Below are 12,799 nucleotides of genomic sequence, written 5' to 3'. Positions count from 1 at the left end.
CACCTTATTAAATCTCATCAGTGCAAATCGATATAAAAATACCTTCCAATGCTTCCGCAGATTGTGATTACATGAAACAATGTAATGTTATAGAAATGGCGCCATATACTATGTGACAGTACGAGTCGGTGCGTCGGGCTTCCTGCCGCGGCTTATTACGCTCATCACAATTTTTATCTTTAGCGCTGAGCGGATCGCGTTTGTCACTGTAACCGAGACGATTTCCTTTCCACTTTGTTGCCTCGTACATTAAGATATCGACAGTAAAGGCAATGAGAGAAGGAGCGGGGGAAAGGATATTTGCAGAATGTGCCATTCGCGACACAATTACTATGCAAATCTCGAACACCTACTGAGATTTAGGAACTTAGTCAAATTGAACATCTGCTTATATTTTGCTTATTTTTTTGCAGGGTAATTTCAAGTAATAGGTCTCATATAGTGAAACTGCCAGCTAACAGGGTAAGTGTGTTTTCCTCGGTAACCAATGAGATCATATGAGTTGATATATGGAGTGTTTTTTTATGTTTTATACTCAGCATTTTGTTTTTAGCTAAGTCTGCTTTATGTTGCATAATAGTACTTATATCGTTACATAGTTCAGAGTCTCACAGCCTTATACACCATGTTTCCTATTGTATCAGTAGATTTAATGCCTCTTCCCTGGGGGACCACCAGAATCACTCTTTTCTAGTCCCATTGTTGTCCAGTTGGCCAAGTGGGAAATATGAAATGGTATGGGGAATGGGTCAGCACAAAAATAATCATGTGGGGAGCATTACACATTCTTTACCCATGTATATAAATTAATAGAGTTTCCAATGCAGATTAGCTCAGAAGTGCTATGGTGGGCGTTACCAGAGCATTCCAAGGCTCCCACTCCACTGTTGTAAAATGTAGTCACACCACATGATGCCAGTGTTGAACCTTCCCCCTCACTCCACGTCAATCCTGTGGTCACAGCATATGAGTATCACAAACTCTTGGAAGATGGCACAATGGCAGTGGTGTAGTAATTTGAGCTAACTGTTGGGCATTACTGGAGAGGGGCCCCTTATAAATAAAGTGGTTGTTGCCCCTGGGAGACTGCCCCTGGAGCCTTTGTATGATCCGGCCCTGTGTGCGATACAGATAACTCACACTGTGATTGGCCTCAGTAACTGATCTGAAGCATTGCAAATCTAGCCAACACATGCGCAGATCAGCCACTGATGCCAGCCAAGACATAGCATCTGCATATTCTCCTACTGCCCAGATTTAGCAGGACAGTCCCAGATGCCTCACTGTCCCTAGTGGTCCCAGATACAGATAAAGGGGATCGTAATGGCGAAGCAGGGAGCTGCTGGCATCAGCATTCAGCATTACACGATGAACAATGCATGCGCCACGGGCATTTAAAGGGTAACACCCACGGTCAGTGCCATAATCATGGGTGTTACTTGTGTGAATGAGCATTCGGATTTGGGGTCTGTTCATCCATAGTTCTAATTAATTACACTTTCCACTTTTTGAAGTAACCAAGTAGACATGTTGTCTGTTAGATTTACCGTATATTCCGGTGTATAAGACGACCTGGTGTATAAGACGACCCCCCTACTTTCCTGTTTAAAATATAGAGTTTAAGATATATTCGCCGTATAAGACTACCCCTTTTCCAACGCATACAAAACACCAGTAAAAATTAAAAAAAAAAACAGATTTGAATTTAACTTTTTTTAATTTAAATTCTTATGACATGCAGGTATATAGCAGGAAAACTGTCGCTCATAAACATAAGGCAAACAACAACAACATTACCATCGTCCATTTTACTGTAAATGTTACCATACTGTACCTTAAATTTTTATTTTATTAAATATTCCAAATGCAATGAAAATGGTGAAAAAACGCATTTGCGTCATTTTCTTGTGGGCTTGGATATTACGTCTTTCACTGAGCGCTCCAAATGACATGTCTACTTTATTCTTTGGGTCGGTACGATTAAGGGGATACCAAATTTGTATAGATTTTATAATGTTTTCATACATTTACAAAAATTAAAACCTCCTGTACAAAAATTTTTTTTTTGATTTTGCCAACTTCTGGCGCTAATAACTTTTTTATACTTTGGTGTACGGAGCTGTGGGTGGTGTCATTTTTTTGCGAAATTTGATAATATTTTCAATGATATCATTCTTAGGACTGTACGACCTTTTGATCACTTTTTATAGATTTTTTTATATTTTTCAAAATGGCAAAAAAGTGCCATTTTCGACTATGGGCGCTATTTTCCGTTACGGGGTTAAACGCATTGAAAAACCGTTATCATATTTTGATAGATCGTGCATTTTCGGACGCGTTGATGCCTAATGTGTTTATGATTTTTACTGTTTATTTATATTTATGTCAGTTCTAGGGAAAGGGGGGTGATTTGAAATTTTAGGTTTTTTTATTATATTTTTTTTTTTAACTTTTTTTTATTTTTATTTATACTATTTTTTAGACTCCGTAGGGTTCTTTAACCCTAGGTTGTCTGTAAGATCCTATCATATACTACCATACTACAGTATGGCAGTATATGGGGATTTTCTTCCTCATTCATTACAATGTGCTATCAGCCGATGACGTTACGGGGAACGGCGATCCCAGGTAAGATGGCGGCGCCCATGCGCCACTATCTTTTTGAGGCTGCTGGCAGCTTTGCCAGCAGCCATCGCTGTGAAAACACCCGGTGCTAGCACCGATCGCGGGTGTTACCGGTAAGCCTTTGCTGCAATATGCAGCAAAGACTTACCGGCTATGGAGAGGGCTCAGCCCGTGAGCCCTCTCCATGCAGCGCGACCCGACCACCGCTGTGAATACACGGCGGGCGGTCGGGATTACCGGCGTATAAGACGACCCCAGACCAGACAGAAGATTTTTCAGTCTTCAAAAGTCGTCTTATACGCCGGAATATACGGTAATACCCAGATCCATCTCATGCGCTGGAGCTTGTATCTTTGTATTCTGTCCTTATTGAGTTGTGATAGTTTTCAGATAAATATTTTATATTTTGCAGCAACTGAAATTTATGCACACCCCTCACCAGTTCCTCCTACTCAGCAGTCCACCAGCCAAAGAAGCAAATTTCAGAGCTGCTAAAAAACTTTTCGGAAGCACATTTGCATTTCAGTAAGTTCTAGAGTTTTCTGCAGTTTTTTGTTGGCGCGATGCAGGTAAAATACAAAGGTTACCACAGAAAAGGTGATACTGGTGTTAATTTAGGAATCTGATCTGATGTAACTGGTCACTAAAATAAGTTGCCTGTAGTGTCTGCATTGGGAGCAGTATGTGATGTACTTGTGTCACCTTGAAACGCACTCTGCAGCATGTTATAGAGCAGGAGTAGAAGCCTTCGCTAAATTACCTGGATGCAGCTATAGCCGGACCAACCACTAAGCTCTTGGGACAAGAATGAGAAGGCAGAGAGAAATGAATAAAATACAAGCTATGCTAAATTATCTTTTCTAGAACATGCTCTAAAATATGTTGCTTACAGATAAGATACTAAGTACAATCTTCTCATCTTCTCCTGCTCTATAAAATGCTGCCTGCAGATAGGACACTATGTACAATCTGCTCAGCTCCTCCTGCTCTATAACATGCTGCCTACAGATAGGACACTATGTACAATCTGCTCAGCTCCTCCTGTTCTATAACATGCTGCCTACAGATAGGACACTATGTACAATCTGCTCAGCTCCTCCTGCTCTATAAAATGCTGCCTGAAGATAGGACACTATGTACAATCTCCTCAGCTCCTCCTGCTCTATAGCATGCTGCCTGAAGACAGGACAGTATGTACAATCTGTTCAGCTCCTTCTACTCTATAACATGCTGCCTGCAGTTAGCATGCTATGTACAATCTGCTCAGCTCCTCCTGCTCTATAACATGCTACATGTAGATAGGACACTATGTACAATCTGTTCAGCTCCTCCTGCTCTATAACATGCTACATGTAGATAGGACACCATGGACAAGCTGCTCACCTTCTCCTGCTCTATAACATGATGCCTGCTAATGGGGCAATCTTCCCAGGTCATACTGCTCTATAACATGCTGCTTATAGATTGAACTGCATTTTATTTTGTTCTAGAAACCGGGGTTACTATGTTTGAGAAAGTACTGAGGGTTTTGACCCGAGGCACAGATCCAGTTCAGAATCTATATAGACCCCTAAGCTCTTTTATTCTAGTGTCTTCATATTTGGCAGAGGGGCTTTTGGGCTCTCTCACGGCCTGGTCTCTGATGCTATGTTTCCTGTTGCAGCGGCTCGCACATTGAGAACTGGCACTCTATTCTGAGGAACGGATTAGTAGTTGCTTCCAATACAAGACTGCAGGTAAGGACACGAATTTACGAAAAATAACCAACCTAACAGTGTGAATTGTCCAATACAGAAGTAAATGCCTCTACGGTTTGAAATTCCCTAAGACCCCCATGTGGCCCACTTGGTGGTCTCTTCAAGGTTTGCCGGGTTTGGCTGATCTGTGAACAAAAGTTTGATTTAGGTACCCGAATCTGAATGTGAACACCCATTGGTAACACCCTCAGTCATGATTTGGACATGTAAATTTTCATAGAATCAGGGTTACACGCCCCGGGGAAAATGACTCCCGACATTTAAAAAGTTGGCACCCACAATTGGGGGCAGTGACATTTATGGGTGTTACCAGTGAATGTTCACGTGCAGGTTCAGGTACCCAAACTAAACTTTTGTTCAAACTTTGGCAGAACTGAAACCTGATTGGGTCCACTCATCACTAGTCAGGTATCAATAGCCTCCAGTCCCCAAAATTAAGGGAGAGGTAATCTAGCTCTTGGCAATGGCACAAACCTGACCATTATGGTTTGGGCCTGCTCTACCCTGTCCTTGACCCTTAATGGTTATCTACTCATAGCAAGTTATCCCATATCCACAGAATAGGAGATAGCTTTCTGATCAGTGAAGGGTTCAAGAGAATGGGGGGGGGGGTCTTTTGTATCCCAAATTAATTGTGCAGGGTGCCTGTGGCATTGACGGACGTAACCAAGTCCTGCTCTCCACTATGTCTGTCAGTGCCATAGAGACTAATAGAACAATAGGGCTGATGTACAATCGACTCTTATTCTCATGATTCATGGGGGTTGCACCACTGGGACCCTCACAATTTTTCTGTAAAGAGGGGCAACTTCTTGTTACCAGACAATCCCTTTAAGTGACCTTCTAGCATGAAAATTCTAGTAGGGTCATCAGGGTCCTTACTCTTTCTGGTAAGAAGCCGTATATGTGTTTTATTGGATAGAGCTTAATAATTTTTGTACAAAAACTGAGGCTGTTTTGTGTAATTTCTGGGGACAATTTCCATGTGTTTTATCAATATAACTTTTGATTGTAAAGGACTGTATCCTACAAAAAAATTCAACTTTCCAATTATATTTTGTTACAGTGATAAAATAAATTTTTCATATAAACTTAAAAAAAAAAACTGACATCAACACAACACAAAGAGATTGCATTTTGACATCCAAAAGGATCTTTTGTGAGTTGGACACCGAATGTGTCCGATATAATCATCTTCAGGTTGTGTTACACTACCTTAAATCCTTTTACTGCATCCACCTGCCTGAACTCCATAAATCAATGGACCTGGGCAGTGACCCCGGAGCGTCTCCCGATAATATCTATAGATTTTTTGTTTGTTCTGTGCAGATGTATCTTACACCTGACATTTATGTAATTTTTGAGCACAGTTGTGGTAGGGAATAATAATGTCAGCCATTTATCTGATGCAAATCTCTCTTGCTATCGATCTAGCTTCATGGTGCCATGTACGGGAGTGGAATATATCTAAGTCCATTAGCAAGCATATCATTTGGCTACTCAGGTAAATGACTGATTTCCTCTTCAGGTTGGTGAATTATTTTCTATTTTATGTATTTAATGTGTTGTCCTGACATTTATGTAGACTGTAACAAGCAGCAGCTTGTGAACCCACCATTCTATCCTTCTGATTTGACTCTGGGCCCCATACTAGGTGCACAGGTGCTCTCCAGACCCGATCCTGGGAGAGCACAGGGCTGGGGGAGGAGGTGGGAGGGGTGAGCGCTCTTCACCCCTACTCCCTCCATAGGCAGAAAGTGGCCCGACTCGGTGACGTGAGCTCATCGCACCATCACCGGGAGCTATAGAAGTCTATGGGGGCCGTGATCCGGTTGCAAATGATGCAATCAGATCGTGACCACATAACGTCCATCTGAATGATCCTTTAGAGCGTTATTCCTGGACCTCTCCTCCAGTTTTCACCCTTCACCATTGTAGACGGATCTGGACTTCACTTTGGAGAGATCACAAGGCCACTACTTCTAGTGGTGGTCCCAGTAAAGAGAGAAGCTGGACCAGTAGGCACTGAGACACAAGTGCATGACGGTTAGGGGACACGCAAGCAAGTGGTCAGGAACAGCCCAAAGTTAGTGTCGGCAGCGTACAAGAAATGGACAATCACAGGCAGAGGGTCGTGACAGGATCAGGAACATGTCGAGGTCGTACACAAAGTGGCATGTCAGAGATGTACCTGCAAAAAATCCCCGAAAGCCCTTTTAAATTTGGTTTTGGCCAAACTGGGATGCACCCGAATTTCATTGAGTCCACTCATCACTAATAAAGACCTTATACAGGATCTGTATCGTCGCTGAATATGATAATACGCGGGAGCTTTTAAAGTAGGTACCAACTTCTTCTTATATTTTCTTTATAGGGATGAACAAAAAGCAACAGAAAGTATCAGCCAAGGACGACCCCCCAAGCAGCAAAAGCAGTAGTACATCACAGGTAATGGGGCAGATTTACTTACCCGGTCCATTCGCAATCCAGCGGCGCGTTCTCTGCGGTGGATTCGGGTATTCCGGCGATTCACTAAGGTAGTTCCTCCGACGTCCACCAGGTGGCGCTGCTGCGCTGAAGTTCCCCGGAATGCATTCAAGTTCATCGGCCTTTTCCTAGTGAAGGTAAGTGCAAGTTTCACAACACTTTTTTTTTTTAAATGCGGCGATTTTTCCGAATCCGTCGGATATTCGTTCGGCCATGCCCCCTGATTTCCGTCGCGTGCATGCCAGCGCCGATGCGCCACAATCCGATCGCGTGCGCCAAAATCCCGGGCAATTCAGGGGAAATTGGCGCAAATCTGAAATATTCGGGTAACACGCCGGAAAAACTCGAATCGGGCCCTTAGTAAATGACCCCCATTGTGTCTCTTTGAGATATGATCCATTCATTCATAACTTAAAGGGGATTTTCCAGCTTATTGATGATGCTGAGAAGATCGTGATATGTCTATATATACCATTTATATAAACAAATATACAGGCGGTCCCCTCCTTAAGGACACCCGACTTACAGACAACCCATAGTTACAGACAGACCCCTCTGACCTCTGGTGAAGCTTTCTGAATGCTTTACTATAGTCCCAGACTGCAATAATCAGCTGTAAGGTGTCTGTAATGAAGCTTTATTGATAATCCTTGGTCCCATTACAGCAAAAAATGTTTAAACTCCAATTGTCACTGGGGTCAAAAAATTTTTTGTCTGGATCTCCAATTATAAAATATACAGTTTCAACTTACATACAAATTCAACTTAAGAACAAACCTCCGGACCCTATCTTGTACGTAACCCGGGGACTGCCTGTATATATAAATTAGAACAGAGAGCAGCACTCCAGAAGTCAAATTCAAAAGTTGGTGAACTTTATTGAGGCAAGTGGCACTTGCCTCAATAAAGATCACCAACTTTTGAATTCTACCTCTGGAGTGCTGCTCGCTTCTTTTAATTTGTACCTATGTAAGGACCAAGCCAGGACTTGAACCTTGTATATATATTTTTTTTTTTTCTAAGAATATTTACTAATGTTCTGTCCATGGATATTTTTTTTGCATTTTAGTCACAGAAAAAAGGACAACAAACCCCATTTTTGCAAAGCCGTAACTTGAAATGTATAGCCTTATGCGAAGGTAAGAATTTTAGTTGATAGTTTGCTTTGATTACTTTTGTATTGTTAAAAAAATATATCCCAGTTATGTCATGAAGAGATTTCTGTGTTGTCCACAACAGCTTCAATACTTACAATTTATTATAGCGGTCCCTGTATGTGGAGAGGTTGCCCTGAGCCTTCTCCATTCTCTTTTCTTGGGGTGAGGATCTGGAGGGACATCACTGATCTCCATTCTTCAGAATGGTGCGAGTTTAGGAGGTTTGACCCAACTCTGCAAGATATTAGTGAGGCTTTAGGTTCTGATGAACTATCCTTGGGATGGTCCGACCCTGGGCACCATCACTGATCAGCTGAGCCATTACACCAGAACTTCCAGTAGAATCCCCTATAACTTTGTGAAGTGAATTAACTATAAAACATGTTGTGTTCTTTATTTAGTGATTACTTCACCAGAATTGCACAAACATGGGGACATCTGGGTCGTTCCCAATACGGATCACGTCTGTACACGGTTCTTTTTTGTGTAAGTATCAAACATCACTTACATTCTCTACTTGAAAACCTTGTAATGACCAAACCAGATGTGGACACAGAAGGGAGTGATCTTTCATATGACCGATGATGATCCTTTTCCATTTTTCAATACACTTTTAGTATTGGCTTTGAAAATTGCATCAATAATCTGATTGTGAAAACTCACGGTCAAGGAACAGTTCAATTTTTTTTTTGAATTTTAATTTTTTGTACACCTTTTTCTCTTATTATTAGAGTAGTCATAGTAGGTAAGTAACAAAGTAATTAAAGGGGGTTTCCCATGAAAAAAAGTTCTCAAATCTTAATCCCGACTGATGTTTACACAATAACGATCATATTTAACCTCTTACTTTACAATTTTAGTAAAACATTTTTGCTCCTATCACTGAGTGATGGTCAGTGTATAATTCTGCAGTGTGAACAGGCATTAGCTGAGGATACACTTCATGATTCATCTGTGCTATGAGATGCTGTGTGCTGACAATCTGGTTAGATTATCAAGGTACAGGTTTATATACACTTTCATTTAGCTTCTGAACATTTACCAATAGCTGACAAATAGAAATAGAGAGATGATACAGATCTGATTTATGAGATGGATATAAGACACAATGACACACTCATGTCTCCTAGACAGTCAGCACTGCTATGCTCTCCCCTTCATTTGGATCAATAGCTTATATTCTCTGTAGAGTTGCTGCTAGACATTAAATGCCTCCGTCTGTCTGTGTCTGTAGTGATCTCCGCCTCCTGCCCCTCCCCCTGCAGTACAAAAGAAGCTATTCATGCAGAACCTGCAGACCAAAGTCAGGAATTTATGGTCATGTCCAAGGATAACCAAAATGTAAACACCAGGACTGATAGAGACAGATTAGAATTATATCTGTGAAATGCTGTATTTTTGTTAATAACAGCGAATTAGAGAATGTGCTATGCGCTGAGTACATTTAAGAGTCGTGTCTTTGTAGGAAGACACCATTAACAATAACGAAACAATTACAATGAAAACTGTTTAGGTTTGGGTCAAGTAGAATATAAACCTGGTCATGTGTCATAAATATAAAGTTAATTGTTCTAATATTTCAGTGCCACAAAGCAACTTTTACAAATGCACGTTTGTAACTTGGATGAAGTTTTTTTTTTCACTGGTGGAAGTGTTATTGAGGACTGAAATCAAATTAATCAAATTGCATGAACTGGCATTGGATCGGAATGTCATGAAAAATATGCTGTGGCATGAATCCAAATTTCCTATTCTGAAACTATGAGGTCATGGAAGTCGTGAACGACCTCATGGATCCCTTTCCGACATGGAAAAGGACTGGGAATCCTCAAAAGCTATTCACCCCCTTGGAGCCCTGACACACCCTGGGGAAGCAAGTCCTCCTGGTAGTGAGCCAGAGCTACAATAACCAGGGAGCACCCACCGGACAGAGGGAGGACAAAATACCTGGGCATTCCATAAAGAACTGTGGGAGGTTAGATAGGGCTTCCATAGCCACCCAATTTAGACCAGAATCAAATCTTTTAAAACATTTTTTGCCAATCTGACGAATCAATTTTCATGAAATTTTCTCATCCCTAATATTGATAAGTCATACCTCTCAACTGGTGTCAGAAAGTTGCATGTTTCCAACAGAACTTAATAGCAATGCAAGTGTTGGATGACTTTGTGTCCCCAATAAAGTCTGCTTCGCTGTCTTACTTACAGTGTCTGGTATAAAGTATTTTGTAAAGGTCTGAGCCCCAGTCTCCAGTACATTAAAAGTGGTGAGGATTTAGTATCAGTAATAAAGGCATCACTATGAACCTGCAGCCGCGCTAGTAAATCACTGGCCCTAGCTGGGGATGCCTACACATGGAAGTGATTTATGGAAATTAAAGGCGGGAGTCCAGAGCGATGTGGTGTTCATTTCATTATCCACCTGTCCTGGACTAAGAGTTATGTGATATTTGTCCAGTCTATCCAATGCTTCAGTCACTTGTTTTCTCAATCTTGATGGATAATAATTTTGATGTAACCAATGGAGGACTGATGAACAGATCAGGTGAATAGTGCAAGGAAATGCTGGAGGATCATGGCCATATGTGACTGTACATGTACCTACCATTACAGGAAAGGTCCAGCATACGATAGAGCTTAGGGGTGAATAGTGTTTTATGAGTTGATTCATTTTTTTTTATATAGAAAGCTTTTTATAAATGTTTCCAGGACTTATTATCCAAGCCTGCGCCCACCCAGAGTGAAATCCTGATCCCCCAGCAACCGAGACATTGATAGCTTTTTCTTTATCAGTGTGTATACAAGGCAAGCTGTCAATGGTTCTCTGTATGTAGGGGAAGCAGGACTCACAGGCTTTCTCTGTGTGTGGGAAGGGGAAACAGGACTTTTAGGTTTTCTCTATGTGTTTGAGGGGGAAACAGGACTCACATGCTTTCTCTATGTGAAGGTGAGGGAGGAGGGACTCACAGGCTTTACTAATGTGTGGGTTTGCAAAGCAAGACTCACATGCTTTCTCTGTATGTGGGTGGGAAGTATGAGGCTTTCTCTAAGTGTGGGCGGGGGTAGCAGGACTTTCAGGCTTTCGGGCTGACTTCTCCAATCTCCTCCCTGGCACAATAAGGGGTCTAGGCTGAGGAAAGGCTTGGACTACCTGTCCCTGTCTTTCTCAGAAGGCTGATATCTTGGCAGTGGTGTAACTTGAAGCTGATGGGCCCCAGTACAAAGTTTGTGCCAGGCCCCAACTGTTATGTATGGTTTATAGTACTAATCTTTTCATATGGGAAAGTGACACCTTATGGGCCCCCAAAGCCTTTTGGGCCTGGTTGCGACCGCACCCCTTGCACCCCCTCAAGTTACACCCCTCTACCTTGGTCAATAGCTAGGACCTCTCAGCTTCTTCTTCTGGTTTCTCACGTAGACTGGCAGTCTTCTCCTCCAAGCTCTGTTCCCTGACTGCAAGACACTAAGGACTGGGACTGTTCTCCTCATATACTTTCTATACATTTCAGCACAAAAACAATGACAAAGCATTCCCCCATAGACTTACATTAAGTCCCCATAATATTCTATGGCAGGAAGGTTTTTCTTCTGCAAAACAATCTCTTCTATAGCCGAATAATTACAGACTTCTCTTTAGTCAGAGATACAAAGTTCTAAATGTTTCTCAATGTTCATTAACCCTTGCTACTACACAGATACAAAAACACTATAGGTTGATGCCTAGAAGTTAACCCTTTGACCTAAAACAAAGTAAGAAGTGCTGAGATTGCATAGGGGAAATATTCAAATGTCCACAAATGCCCAAGTTCAATGCTCCTGTGATCCAGGACACTACAATTGCTCATCATTTGAGAAAATTCTCATGATGATTCTTAGTCTGTAAAACTTCTGTACCTTTGGAGATAATTTGTGTAATTTGCTCTCTTTTTTTTTTCTCTAGCTATGAAGATGGTCAAGTGGGAGACACAAGCATCAACACACAAGAACCAAGTAGCTATAAAGAAATCCTTCGAGTTATAGGCAACCAAACGGCTACTGGTTAACTATGACCTTTCTGGAATGTGGGGTTTGATCAGTACCAAAGCTGGACTTTGTACTGAGGACCATTGGGGATCTACTTTATTACTCCTTCTTGTTATTATTATAATAATTATTATATACAAGCTCCTTTTATTTCTGCTTTTTAATGTTTGACCTGATTATAACCTATTGATTCACATGGATTATTTAATACGAAATTAATATATTGTGGTGTCGGCACGAGAGCCAGGCTCCTACCTGAGAGAGTAACCGGAGGAGTTTTGTAGCGATTAGTCCAGATTCTCTACATTAACGTTACGAGAAACTACTTTCTATGGTTTTATCTGGCAATAAACGAAACCGCCGAGTGTTTTATGGATTTTATGTTGAAGATAATTGGGATATAAAGACGTTATTGTAACGTGTGCTGTGCTTACCTGGAGGTTAGACCCGAATCATCACCAACGGTGTTATATATAGCATTCGCCTTTTTTTTATTTCTCTGGTTACGTATGGTATGGTAATAAAAAAAAAAAAAAATGTTACGTTTTATCCCGACGAGGAATCTGTAAAAGCGTAGCTCACTTTTTTTTAAAGGGAAAAACAGGGCAATAGGGAGATATTTTATAAACTTGAGCATTGAACGTCCATATTTCTTACTTTTTTTTTGCTTTTTTGTTCTTCTTTATATTGTATATGGAAAATGTTGAATTGGCGCATCGTAAGCATAAACCTTGTATTGAATGCTGTGGC

At 41.2% G+C, this 12,799-nt stretch overlaps 1 protein-coding gene across 2 annotated transcripts in view; it reads left to right on the top strand.

Annotated features, from left to right (window-relative positions):
- PARP8 (poly(ADP-ribose) polymerase family member 8) overlaps nucleotides 1-12,425 on the top strand; it is a 190,821-nt gene extending 178,396 nt beyond the window's left edge. For both annotated transcript variants that reach the window (XM_072136327.1, XM_072136336.1), the window contains exons 19-26: nucleotides 414-462; nucleotides 3,038-3,150; nucleotides 4,289-4,361; nucleotides 5,817-5,886; nucleotides 6,757-6,830; nucleotides 7,939-8,008; nucleotides 8,428-8,512; nucleotides 11,967-12,425. In XM_072136327.1, the coding sequence (XP_071992428.1) occupies nucleotides 414-462; nucleotides 3,038-3,150; nucleotides 4,289-4,361; nucleotides 5,817-5,886; nucleotides 6,757-6,830; nucleotides 7,939-8,008; nucleotides 8,428-8,512; nucleotides 11,967-12,069 (637 nt within the window). In that variant the 3' untranslated portion in view covers nucleotides 12,070-12,425. The remainder of the gene's footprint in view (nucleotides 1-413; nucleotides 463-3,037; nucleotides 3,151-4,288; nucleotides 4,362-5,816; nucleotides 5,887-6,756; nucleotides 6,831-7,938; nucleotides 8,009-8,427; nucleotides 8,513-11,966) is intronic.
- The last annotated feature ends 374 nt before the right edge of the window (nucleotides 12,426-12,799 follow it).

This window comes from Engystomops pustulosus, chromosome 1 (assembly GCF_040894005.1).
Source record: "Engystomops pustulosus chromosome 1, aEngPut4.maternal, whole genome shotgun sequence".
In the NCBI taxonomy this organism is placed as follows: Eukaryota; Metazoa; Chordata; class Amphibia; order Anura; family Leptodactylidae; genus Engystomops; species Engystomops pustulosus.
Note: the sequence above shows the minus strand (reverse complement) of the source record. Positions and strands in the feature narration are given on the sequence as shown.